At 40.5% G+C, this 13,396-nt stretch overlaps 1 protein-coding gene across 3 annotated transcripts; it reads left to right on the top strand.

Moving 5' to 3' along the window:
• Positions 1-102: 102 nt before the first annotated feature.
• NKAPD1 (NKAP domain containing 1) lies at positions 103-13,374 on the top strand. 3 transcript variants are annotated; one of them, XM_066373473.1, is made up of 7 exons: positions 213-746; positions 1,685-1,761; positions 4,461-4,589; positions 5,414-5,514; positions 9,660-9,809; positions 10,643-10,696; positions 11,352-13,374. In XM_066373473.1, the coding sequence occupies exons 4-7, from the start codon at positions 5,432-5,434 to the stop codon at positions 11,845-11,847; spliced, it is 783 nt and encodes a 260-aa protein (XP_066229570.1). In that variant the 5' UTR covers positions 213-746; positions 1,685-1,761; positions 4,461-4,589; positions 5,414-5,431; the 3' UTR covers positions 11,848-13,374. The 3 variants fall into 3 exon arrangements, with proteins under 3 accessions (XP_066229552.1, XP_066229570.1, XP_066229561.1); XM_066373455.1 differs by lacking the exons at positions 213-746; positions 4,461-4,589 and adding an exon at positions 103-206; XM_066373464.1 differs by lacking the exon at positions 4,461-4,589.
• Positions 13,375-13,396: the final 22 nt, after the last annotated feature.

Genomic DNA, 13,396 nt, shown 5'->3' with positions numbered 1-13,396 from the left:
CACTTTATCCGCAGGAAGGCACCTGCCTGCCTTGGGCACCTGACCACCTCTTGACCGTCCTGGAAACCCTCCAGTGAAAGGCTTTGCATCTTCGTTGGTGGGAAGGATTTCTCAGGAGCACAATTTCCGGCCTAGACGGGAAGCTTGCCCCCTCGGTTCCCAGACCGCTTCCTCCCCACCTTTGCCACGCGAGGCTGCGGTGTACGGTATGGGCGTGTTTGTGTGTTTGTATGCGGGGAGGGCATCTGGAGGGCAGGCTCCCGGGAGCTTCTTGGCCGCTGGAGGGCAGGGATCCCGGTGACCGAGATGGGGGTGTTTTCTCTGTCCTCCCCGGGGAAGCCTCGGCCGCCCCTTTGGGCCCTTTAGAGACATCTTGGGGCCCAGTCGACGACCGTTCCAGTCCAAAGTGCCCCCACTGGGGGCGAGCCCAATCCCCGAGGCCACCCCAGAGGAGCGCAAGCGGGGGAGCGCCCCGGCCAGCCCAGCCCCGCATTCCTACCGGCGCAGCCTCGGGCCTCGGTCGGGAGAGACGCCGCTGGGGTTTGGGCTGAGCAGGGCGGCCTGGCCTGGGGCCGGGTGAGGGCGGAGAGCCGGTGGGAAGGCTGCGTTCCCACGAAGGACTCGGGTGAAGCTGCAGAGCTGCCTTTGAGCCCTGACTCCTGGGCGCCTGGGTCGGAGGAGAGCTCGTAATGGAGTGGTTCCTCGTCTCGCACTAACAAGATGCCTGATTTCCTCAGGACCGAGGGGTGAGTGAGCGGGGGTGGTGGTGGTACAAAGCCCCGGCTAACTGCATATGTGGATAGCCCTGTCAGCTATTTTTGGGAGACTTTTATACAAAAGAGAAAATGAAATTCTCTGAGTGCAGAAATTTAGGGCATCTATGTATTTGATGTTTTTAGGCGTCAGTTTTTGTTATTGTTGACATTTGTGGTCCCTGACACTCTCAAATCCGGATAGCTGGTTCATCACAAACTGATTTTGGGATTCGAGAGTTTATTTCTAATCTGGACCTTGTTTGCCTTGGACTGCTAGGCCTGGGACAAGTTATGGCTCTAAGGGAATTTTATTTACTAATCAGGAAGGAAAGTACTTGCCTCATATAAAACAGCTATTTTGAAGAGTAAAATAATTAGTATCATTTCAGAGACCTCCAGTGTACTGTCTCTCCCTTCAATCCTCACATTTCTTTTTTTTTTTTTAATAGAGACGAGAGAGAGTTAGAGAGAGGGATAGATAGGGACAGATAGGAACGAAGAGAGATGAGAAGCATCAATCATCAGTTTTTTGTTGCGACACCTTAGTTGTTCATTGACTGTTTTCTCATATGTGCCTTGACTGTGGGCCTTCAGCAGACCGAGTAACCCCTTGCTCGAGCCAGCGACCTTGGGTCCAAGCTGGTGAGCTTTTGCTCAAGCCAGATGAGCCCGCGTTCGAGCTGACGACGTCGGGGTCTCGAACCTGGGTCCGCCGTGTCCCAGTCCGACGCTCTATCCACTGCGCCACCGCCTGGTTTGGCCAATCCTCGCATTTCTGTGGCCAGGCCTTCCCCCATTTATTGGTGAAGAAAAAAACAGTTACTCAGGACTTCTGATCTTTCCTTTATCTCATGCTTCTTTATAGTGTTAAAAGATAAGGTGATAAAGGAAGTTAATATTTTAAAATATTATTTATTGATTTATTTCAGATTGAAGAATGTCCGGGGTTCCTCTCGGGAAAGTCCTTCTAAGGAATGTCATCCGTCACACAGATGCTCACAATAAGGTGAGGGGTACAGCCTGGTTCTTCCTCAATGTATATTGGGGGCATACAGTGTGCCAAGCATTATTTTGGTACTGTTGGGAGATACAAAGTTGAATAAAATGGATAATTACAATATAGTTTGATAATTACTATAGTAGAGATGTATTTCCCCATGTATAAGACGCACTTCTGCAAATTTGGGGTCTAAAAACTGGGTGCTTCTTACACAGTGGTTGTAGAAGTGTGGCATTTCAAATGCCATAGATGGAACTGAGGATGGGGCAATATATGAAGACAGTGATTCGTCATCAGACACAGATGAGGACAAGGTAATAATGGATGGGAGTTTTGACAGTGATGAGGAGTTGTATGAGTATTATGAGGAATAAAACTTGACTTTAATAACTTTATGTAATACATTTATTTATTTCAAATTTTGGGCCCCAAAATTAAGGTGTGTGTTATACATGGTAGTGTCTTATACATGGGGAAATACGGTAAAATGTTTTAGTGTACTAAGGAAGGAATAATGAAATCTGCCTTGGGGAATTAGGAACAACTTTACAGAATAGGTGATATCTGAAGCGCTGATAATTTGAACGAGTTTTTGATGAACAGGTGCAAATTTACCAGGTGTAAAAGGAAAGAAATTCATGTACTAACATACAGCAGTAAGAAAGTTCACGAAGCACTTGGGGCATGGCCAGAAATTGTGTGTGTCTAGAAAGTGGGGGGTAGTGACAGAAGATGTGATTGAGTGGATTGTGATGTTGGCGGTTAGACTTTTTCCTCTAGGCAATAAATAAACCATCAAATATTTTTAAGCTGGGTGTGACTTTATTGTAGTTACATTTTAGAAAAATGATTTTTTTTACTGGGTAGGGGATAGGTCAGATTGGGTGGCACCAGTTAGGAGGCAATTGCAATGTTTCAGGTGAGAAGTGATGAAGGGGTTCACATGAAAGCAGTGACCTTAGGGATGAAGATGACGGATATAGGAGGCAGAATCCAAAGAACCCAGTGAGAGATTGGATGATGATGGTAGTTACGGAATCAAACATAGCTACCTGTGTGACTGGTGAATGATGATAATGCCATTTATTAAGATAGGGAACAAAAGAAGGGACAAGTATGATGGTATATGTAATTAGTCTGGTTTTGAACATGTGTTGATGGTGAGGTGCTTATAAGATGTCCAAACAGTTGGAAATTCAGACTTGTAGAAAGGAGAAACATTGAGGCTATACATAAAAGTTTGGGATTATTAATACATAGGAAATGATAGAGGGCATGGAGAGCACATTCAATGAAAAGAGGGCCAAGGATCTTTGTTTGGTTTTCTTTGGTGAACTGTAGAACTCCTAGTTTGATCATAAATAGTATTACTATCATATCACCTAGTATTCTGATTGTGAGTGAGAGTATGACTGTTACCTAAGCAGCCTCTGTAATTTTGTTAAGCCACCTCTACTTGAATGGTGAGCTTAGATTTGAAAGTGTGGCAGCTCTGGCTGGATAGAGCATCATCCTGAAGCACAGAGATTTTTTCTTCAGTTGGGGCATGTACAGGAGAAGATAGATGTTCCTGTCTCTCTCTCTGTCTCTCTCTGTCTCTGTCTCTGTCTCTCTCTCTCTCTCTCTCTCCCGCACTTCCTCTCTCACTAAAATCAATAAATAAAAATTAAAAATTACTGAAAGAAGTTGCTAAAAAGATAAATCTAGCACAGATTTAACAAAAGATTATAAGAAGAGTTAGAAATAAAACATTCTTGATTTTTGGTCTCTTGTTATCTGGTTCTCTGGAAATTCTCTAGCAATTCTCAGGTCGTTTTATTTTGTTTTTCTTTTCTTTTTTTTTTTAAGCAAGAGGATAGGAGATAGTGGGACAGACTCCCGCATGCACCCCAACCAGGATCCACTGGCAATCCTCATCTGGGGCTGATGCTTGAATCAGCCCAGCTATCCTCAGTGCCTGAGGCCAATGCTTGGACCAACTGAGCTGTCCTCCACGTCCTGGGCTGATGCCAGTGGTGGAATTCAAATAATTTAATAACCAGTTCTCTGCCCTAATGACTGTTTTAAATATAAAAAATGATATACTGAAAGGTAGTTTATTATTTCATGCTTTAATACTTAAATAAGAACAAAAGAGGTACACAAAACTGATGGTTATAAGAATAAGTTAAAAAAAATTTTTTTTTTTAAATTAAATGAGAGGTGGGAGGCCGAGAGACAGACTCCCACATGCACTTGGACCAGGATCCACCCATCAAGCTCACTAGGGGGCGAAGCATCACCCATCTGGGGCATAGCTTCGTTGCTCAGAAACCAAACTCTTCTTAGCACCTGAGGTAGAGACTCTGGAGCCATTCTCAGTGCCCCAGGCCAACTCCCTCCAATTGAGCCATGACTGCAGGAAGGGGAAAAGAGAGAGAGAGAGAGAGAGAGAGAGAGAGAGAGAGAGAGAAGTGAGAGGCGGAGGGGTAGAGAAGCTGATGGGCACTTCTCCTGTGTGCCCTGACCAGGAATCGAACCTGGGACTTCCACACGCTATGTTGACACTGCCACGGAGCCAACTGGCCAGGGCCAGTTTTAACATATTAATGAAAAAATATTAAATAATATCTGACAAAAACCAATAAAACTGTTATTTAAGATATTTCCATATTCTTTTTTTAAAATTTTTTTAATATTTATGATTTTAATTTGTGTTTACATAGATTCAAGTGTCCCACCGAACCGTATTGCTTCTTGATTGGTGTCCTCACTTGCAATTTTTTTCACCTATGGACGGAATGAACCTGTGGGTGCTTAGAATATGCTGTTGCACAGATGAGTGTTAAAAAAGAGTAAGGAGTGTAAATTTGTGATTTCCACATTGGGCAGCTGCCCAGGTGTCCACTTTAGAACCCTGATTACAAGTCCCCTTTTAACAACCGATTTGCCGAACTCAACAAAAAATTAGGTATTGGTTCGGCCGGTGCAAAGTAGCTGAATCTCACCACTGGCAGACACTCATATCAATCAAGCCACTGGCTGTGAGAGTGGGAGAGAAAGTGAAGTGGGAGAGAGTGGGGAAGGGAAACTGATGGTCACTTCTTCTGTGTGCCCTCATTAGGAATTGAACCTAGGATGTCCATACACTGGGCCGATGCTCTATCCACTTAGCCAACCGGCGAAGGCCTTGCTTTGTTTTCAGTAAAAATTAAAATGTTGTGAAAAAGGACGTAACCTGGAAAATGTAAAGACCTGTCCTTACTAGCTTTTTGACTTAGGTAAAAATCTCTGAGCTTTTGTTTCTTTTCAGTAAGCTATAATTGGTATCTGCTTTGCTTTCCTCATAAGATTGGTTAAGGTTCAACTGAGATGATACCATTGAAATCGTAAAGCATTTTAGAAACATAAGAGATTATCATTTGGTAATTGCAAAATTGATAATGTTATAAATGTGTCTATGCACGAGTTAAAAAGTTCTTTTGCTGCATAATTCCACATATGGGGTTAGAATGTTTAATCATATTAGAGAAACTAGATTTAGTTTCCCAGGTTCTCGATCATAACCCAGATTAAAATCCAATAATTAGTGCAGACTGTATTTTCTGTCACTTTTTTGTGATGTAAAGGGTTATTTTTATAATTTATTTTAATTTCTTTCCTTTACAAAAAAATCTAGATTCAGGAGGAATCTGATATGTGGAAAATAAGAGAACTGGAGAAACAGATGGAAGATGCTTACCGGGGGACCAAAAGGAAAATGTTACCCAGCAGTTCAAGGTGAAGTTGGAGCTCTGAGAACCAAAATAATTCTCTCTTATCTTTTTTAGAATCATCCACTTTTGTTTAAAAACATTATGGTATGCTAAAGATATATCAATTCAATCCTTTGAGTTCTTAAGCCTTCCTCTTTTATAAACCTAGACCCAAGCATAAAGGTAAAGGCTATGATGCATGTGGTCCCAGTCTTTGTACTTATTTACAATAGAGAATTTTAAAAGTCTACCTTGAATAGTTGTAAACATTGAAGATTCTGTGGATTCTGAACTTACCTGATGACTTTTATCTTTAGATTTCCTGTTTGTTTCTTATGGTTGCTTAGCCTATCATTTACTCCGTTCTCTTATTAGTCTTTTATCTCCCAGCCTTTTCTTTCTTTTTTTATGTTTAAAAAATATTTTTTCTCGCCTGACCAGGAGGTGGCACAGTGGATAGAGCGTCGGACTGGCATGCCAAGGACCCAGGTTCGAGACCCCGAGGTCGCCAGCTTGAGCGCGGGCTCATCTGGTTTGAGCAAGGCTCACCAGCTTGAACCCAAGGTCGCTGGCTCGAGCAAGGGGTCACTTGGTCTGCTGTAGCCTCCCTCCCACTCCCCCTTCAAGGCACATATGAGAAATCAATCAATGAACAACCAAGGAACCGCAACAAAGAATTGATGTTTCTCATCTCTTTCCCTTTCTGTCTGTCCCTACTGTCCCTCTCTCTGACTCTCTCTGTCTCTGCCCCCCCCCCCCAATTTTTTTTCTCAGCCTTTTCTTACCCCACCTACTGTCTTTGCCAAATCACACAGCCTTTCACATTGCCTCTTTATTACTGGAGTGTAAATATGAAGGATTATGCAGGCTTAGTTGTCTTACCTGTAGTGGTATAGGAATGTCTGAATGTTAGGAACATTGCTGGGCCTCATATACCTGTTAGTGTACAGCTGTGTGTATGAAAAAAGACTAGAAGTTATAATGTTGATTTGTAAAGCCACCCAGAGAAATCACTAGTAGTGAGCTATTTAAGGAGAATGAGTGTGCCTGCAGAGTCTGTGCGCTTTGGACTGGCTGTGTGTAAATGGCTTTAGACAAGAAAGTGTGTAGGGCCATGGGATTTAGAAATTTTAAGAGTTTAAGTCAGGCCTAACCTGGGGTGGCGCATTGGATAAAGTGTCGACCTGGAACTCTGAGGTCACCGGTTTGAAATCCTGGGCTTTCCTGGTCAGGGCACATATGAGAGTTGATGCTTCCTATTCCTCCACCCCTCCTCCCTCCCTCCCTCCCTCTCTCTCTCTCCTCTCTAAAATGAATAAAAATTTAAAAATAATTGCAAAAAAAATAGTTTAAGTAATCCTGACCTGTGGTGGTGCAGTGGATAAAACGTCGACCTGGAATACCAAGGTTGCTGGTTTGAAACCCTGGGCTTGCCTAGTCAAGGCACATATGAGAAGCAACGACTGAGTTGATGCTTCCCACCTCCCCACCCCCCATCTCTCTCGTCTCACTGAAATCAATAAATAAAAATTTAAGTCAATAAAATCTTTAGAGACTAGATAACCCCTATACTGTTTAAACCAAGAGTGTAGAGAGAAGCAAAGACTACAAATTACAACAGAATAACTTTGATGACAAAAACTTGTTAGAGATATCACAATAAAAGAGAGCCATAAATCATATAAATCCAAGCCTCTCAGGTATAATGCTGGTATCCAGAATCCAGCAGAATTTTAAAAGAACAGTCTTCCTACTGAGGAGACAAAGGAAGTTCTATACTATGAAAACTAGTAATATAATTCCCCATATTTCCTAAAGGAGTAAAATCATTTAGTCATCTCACTAGTGCTAAAATGAATTTGGTAAAATGTAACATATTTATTATTTTAAAACTTTTTTTTTTTTTACAGAGAGTCAGAGAGAGGGATAGATAGGGACAGACAAAATGGAGAGAGATGAGAAGCATCAATTATTAGTTTTTTGTTGCGACGCCTTAGTTGTTCATTGATTGCTTTCTCATATGTGCCTTGACTGTGGGGCTACAGCAGACCAAGTAACACCTTGCTTGAGCCAGCGACCTTGGGTCCAAGCTGGTGAGCTTTTGCTTAAACCGATGAGCCTGCGCTCAAGCTGGCAACCTCGGGGTCTCGAACCTGGGTCCTCCGCATCCCAGTCCGACACTCTCCACTGCGCCACCACCTGGTTAGGCTAAAACTATTCTTAATAAGAGAAAAAGTGTGCAGGGTATCCATGGTGAGGAAAGCAGTCTCAACATAAAAATGTCTTTCAGTCTTTTTTCTCTGAGGATGATTCTGTGAGAATTCAGAATTACTGTGAGTACAGACTGTGATTGGTTTTGTGTTGGTTGTTCAGTTCCAAGTGGCATTTCCAGGAGCAAAATACAGGGTGGCACGAAAGTAGGTTTACAGTTGTTCATATGGAAAATAATAAATAATAATACAAGAATTAACTGTGTGTTTGTGTATACTCAGAACTGTAAACCTACTTTTGCTCCACTCTATTCTTTTAGAGTAGACTGTTAATGCTTGTTATGGTAAATAAATCTTTAAATATGCTCTCTTTATTTTTTTAAGATTTTATTGATTTGAGAGAGGAGAAAGTGGGGGAGGAGCAGGAAGCATCAACTCGAAGTAGTTACTTCCTATATGTGCCTTAAATGGGCAAGCCTGGGGCTTCAAACTGGCGACCTCAGTATTCCAGGTCAACGCTTTATCCATTGTGCCACCATGGGTCAGGCTAAATATGATCTCTTAGGGACAGGGATTCTGTCTCATTTGCATTATATTTCCAGTAACTAGAACAATACTTGGCACATAGGAACCCTTTATTAAAAAACCTTTTTGATAACCAGTTAGCTGGCTTTAGTGATTGGTTAGTACATATTCTAAATATGGGCTGAATCAGTGGTTTTCAACTGTTTTTTTACCCCAATATTCTCATGGGTTAGGCCTTGTTCCCATTGTTACTGTGACCTCAGTACAAGTTGCTGGTTTTCAAGGAAGGGAGTATATTTCAGAATCTGCAGGACAGTTTGGATTGTCTCCAGCTGTCATGATGCCCTGTTTCCCATTTTGCATGCCCTCCTCGTTGAGAATTAGGAGTGAGTTCCTAGTGCAGGGGTCCCCAAACTTTTTACACAGGGGGCCAGTTCACTGTCCCTCAGACCGTTGGAGGGCCGGACTATAAAAAAAAACTATGAACAAATCCCTATGCACATTGCACATATCTTATTTTAAAATAAAAAAACAACACGGGAACAAATACAATATTTAAAATAAAGAACAAGTAAATTTAAATCAACAAACTGACCAGTATTTCAATGGGAACTATGGGCCTGCTTTTGGCTAATGAGATGGTCAATGTCCGGTTCTATATTTGTTACTGCTAGCCGTAACAAGTGATATGACGAGCTTCCTGAGCCGTGACACGTGCGACCCACGTCACTGGAAGTAGTACTGTACGTGAGCGACACCGCCACATACAGTACTCCAGGAGCACAGGATGCGGATTCCTCTCACCACCAGTGAAAAAGGTGCCCCTTCTGGAAGTGTGGTGGGGGCCGGATAAATGGCCTCAGGGGGCTGCAGTTTGGGGACCCCTGTCCTAGTGAGTGAGCTACAGCATGCAACAGTCCAGAAGTTGTTTCATTAATATTCTGCGATATGTTGTAATAATAATGGTCAGATTTTCACTGGACAACTGCAGAGTATGGAGAGGAACAGATCTTGTCTTTTTATAGGAGTTTTTAAAAAATATTATGTATCAGTTTTTTGTTCTTTTTTTACAGAGAAAGAGAGAGAGGGACAGACAGGGACACACAGATAAGGAAGGGAGAGAGATGAGAAGCATCAATTTTTCATTGCAGCTCCTTAGTTGTTCATTGATTGCTTTCCTTGACTGAGTAACCCCTTGCTCAAGCCAGTGACCTCGTGCTCAAGCCGGATGAGCCCATGCTCAAGCTGCCAACCTCAGGGTTTCGAACCTGGGTCCTCTGTGTCCTAGTTTTACGCTCTATCCACTGCGCCACCGCCTGATCAGGCTGTCTCAGGTTGTTTTGTTTTCCCCTGTTCAGTGAGTTTTGCACATGATGTTCCCTACAGTAACTTCACAGATTGCTCCCCAATCTAAAAGTTCTGTTTCCTCATATAGCCGGATGCGTAGTGATGGTTTTGATGAAGAAAGTCAAAGAGACAATTGGAGGCCAAAGAATGAAATTTCTGGGGTACTGGAAGATGATATTCTTAAGGCTAAATCCTGGAACAGGAAGTTATATGATTATGAAGCTAATATGCCAGACAGGTGCGTGACTAAATTCTTGTGACCACTAATGGTATTTGACCTGAGAATGTACTTTTAATTATCTGTACTATAATTTATACACATATGTTCACAGCATACTTATTCATTATGGCCAAAAAGGTGGAAACTCAAATGTCTTACCTGATGAATGGATAACCCTAATGTGGTCTATAGAATGATAATGGCATGTTATCTGGCAGTAGAAGGAATAGAGTAATGGTAACATGCTACAGCATGAATGACCTTGAAAATATGTACCGTAGGTGAAAAAGCCAGACACAGAAGGCCATGTCCAGAATAGGCAAATCTAGAGAAAGTAGATGAGTGGTTTCCATGACCTATAGGAGGAATGGAGCATGACTGTTAGTTTTTTTGTGGTGATGAATATGTTCTGAAATTAGATACTGGTGATGCTTGCACAACTCTGAATATATTAATAGCCACTGAATTATGCACTTTAATAAAAGGGTGACTTTTATGGTATATGAATTATATTTCAGTAAAGTTATTTTTAAAAAATTGTACCAGTGTAGACAGCATTATGAAATGTTTTTGGAGAAGTACTCCACAGGTAAAGATTTGATTAGAAGAGTTGCTTATGTTTCTTAAGGAAGAGAATAGCAAGTTCTCTTGCAAATGAACAAAAGAATGCTTTCTTTGTGTCTGAAATATGCAGTACAGAAAAATGTAGCCAACTAAATTCTTGAGCTGTAATGTAGGGTTGGCTCTACCATCTATTTTCTTTGTTCTGTGTATGCATGCACTATTAAGTCTAATTTAATTTTCAAAAACATATGTATTGTTTCAACAATATGTGTAATGTCATCTTACAGATGGGGTCATAGTGGTTATAAAGAGTTATATCCTGAAGAATTTGAAACAGACAGGTAAGGCAAATAGGCTTACTGGAAAGAAGTTAGAAACTAAGATTAATACGAAGTTTAACTGTAAATTGAGTGCCTAGTTTTTACACAGCATGTAATATTTACAACTAAAAATGTAACGGTAATAATAGGCAATTTAGATGGAAGGTGATTGGTATTTCGTCTTTCCCTGACTGACGTTTGACATATCTATAGCACTAAGGTTTTTATACATAGTATTTCATACAGTAAGTCAGTATGGCTGATTATACTTTTTTATATTAAAAATTCTTTATAATTTGAAAAGTTTTAAACTAAACAGTATACCTGTAAGATTGGCAGAATTATTTTTGATAATGCTAATAGTGGTAAGCAGATCTTAATACTTTTTTCCTGAATTCAGTAATGGTTTTGGTGTTATTTTACAGACTAGAGTTCTTAAATTCATTTTAAAGATGAAACAAAAAGAGTAATTGGTTTTGGTGTTATTTTACAGACTAGAGTTCTTAAATTCATTTTAAAGATGAAACAAAAAGAGTGATTAAGTCTCATAGTAACCCTATGTCAAAGCTGTTTTAAAACTCAGATATTAACTCCAACTTCCTATCTATAATGTAGAATATTAAAATATACACCTTTTACTTTCTATAGTAAAGCAGTTTCTCTTTTTTATTACTAGTGATCAACAAGATATTACCAATGGGAAAAAAAGATCTCCCCACATAAAATCATCTACCCATGAGTCTCACAAACACAAGAAGTCAAAGAAATCCCACAAAAAAAAGCAGAAAAAAAAGTCACACAAAAAACAGAAGAAAAGCAAAAAGGAAGCCACAGATACAATAGCAGATTCCTCAAACGAGTGCTTGGAAGAAATTGGGGCTTCTGATACCAGGAAACAACCACATAAGCATAAGAAAAAATCAAGGAAAAAGTCTCTCAAAAAATCTGCTTTAGTTTTAGAGGTGGAAAGTGACACTTCTCAGTCAGATGAATCTGTATCCAGAAGTTCTGAGGCAAGTGACGAAAGAGACACTAAGAAAACCAAGAGTGGAAAGAGAGATAAAGTCACTACCCCTGTGGTTAACAGTGAAATACAGGAGAGGACAAACAAACGCACAAATTGGAAAGTGGCTACAGATGAAAGGTCTGCTGAGAGTTCAGAAGATGACTAAAAGAACATTTTTCATTTTCCATGTGACTTGGATATTTACAGCTCTTGCCCCTTGGGGCTTTGCCAGTGACTTGTTCAGCACAGGGAGCCTGAGGTCAGAGCTGTCCTGTGCCATCCATATACGTTTTGACAGACTTGTCTTCTATTCTGGCCTGTTACACTTGATCCTCTTATTGTTAATAGGGAACCTGGTATTTTGTTATGAAGGTTTCTTGAAGAGATTATTTTTTGCAGTTAATTACATTTAGCATAGAGTACATATACAGCAAATTAAAGGACCCAAAAAGCAGAATCCAATAATGACTTATACACACCAATTGGATTGTTGAGTTTGGGGAAACAAAGGCTGGGATCAAGAGATGGATTGGAACCAGTGCTGAGCAGAATGTATAAGGAAACAGTGAGTTCGTTTGGTTTATATAGCAGGTGCCACTTGACTTTGTCTTAGTCTTGGTGCTTTGATCTTGCTGTATTTTGGCCCCAAATATGTTGTCGTTTATTTAATGGGGAAATGAGCATAAGAACAAATTACCTTTAAAACATCCACAGAGAGCTGTTTATTAGAATAGGCTTTTCTGTCAAATTTCCCTGCTGGACAGGACTGTGGTTATACTCAGTATACCCATAAACATGGTAATTGGATAGCAAATGGTTTTCTAGTTCCATTGCTGTATATTATCTACATAGACTTGTGTTCAGAAATTTTCCTTTTAGGTAAGTCCTCAGCCAAATGGGGAAGAATTAGGAATTAGTTATGCTAATGGTGCTCTGAACAGGCTTCAGGGCAGTATCTGCCATTTGAATGTTGTTTTTCCTATTCATTTCTAAATATATTAATGGACTTTTAATTTTCTTTGAAACTAGGTTGATTCAAATCCAAAATGAAATAGACTTCTCAGGGACATACCTCCTTCTTTGCAGCCTGCCTTTTTGTATTAAAGCACCAAGCAGAGACAGTCTTATTTCCCTTTACTACATGCTGTCATCCCCAGTGTCAAATCACAGGAAACCAAAACACCACCAGAAGATGGCTGGCAGAATGCAAGTTAATTTTTTCATTATGGCAGATCAGGTGACATCATTTTTTCATGTTTCTGCTGCTAATAGATTTGTGGTCTGGAGTAGGTAAGTTAACCTCCCTGGCCTTCCTTTTGCCCCATGTGTTATACACAGTACTTCATGGTGACAACCGTGTAAGACACCAGCGAGAGAATATAAGTATGACATCATTCCAATGAGGTAATATTTTGTAGTTCTGCTAAATTTATTTACAGATTTCTAATAAAATGCTTAGTCATAAAGTACATGGTTGGCCAGAGGTTCCCTATCCTGATTATAAGCAGGTGCTACCTTTGGGGATATTTATTTGAAATATTAGTACTTTGGTACTCAATTGTCAGTGTTCAACTATATATATTTTTACCTTTGGGATTAGTAGGGGCCTAATGGAGGAAGAACAGTCTATAATTACTACCTCTTAACTTAAAGCAATTGTTTTACTCCTGGAGCAGGTAAAATCTTTGTTGGAGGGAGTTGTCATTTTTCTTTTT

Source organism: Saccopteryx leptura, chromosome 1, assembly GCF_036850995.1.
Source record: "Saccopteryx leptura isolate mSacLep1 chromosome 1, mSacLep1_pri_phased_curated, whole genome shotgun sequence".
Classification (NCBI taxonomy): Eukaryota; Metazoa; Chordata; class Mammalia; order Chiroptera; family Emballonuridae; genus Saccopteryx; species Saccopteryx leptura.
Note: the sequence above shows the minus strand (reverse complement) of the source record. Positions and strands in the feature narration are given on the sequence as shown.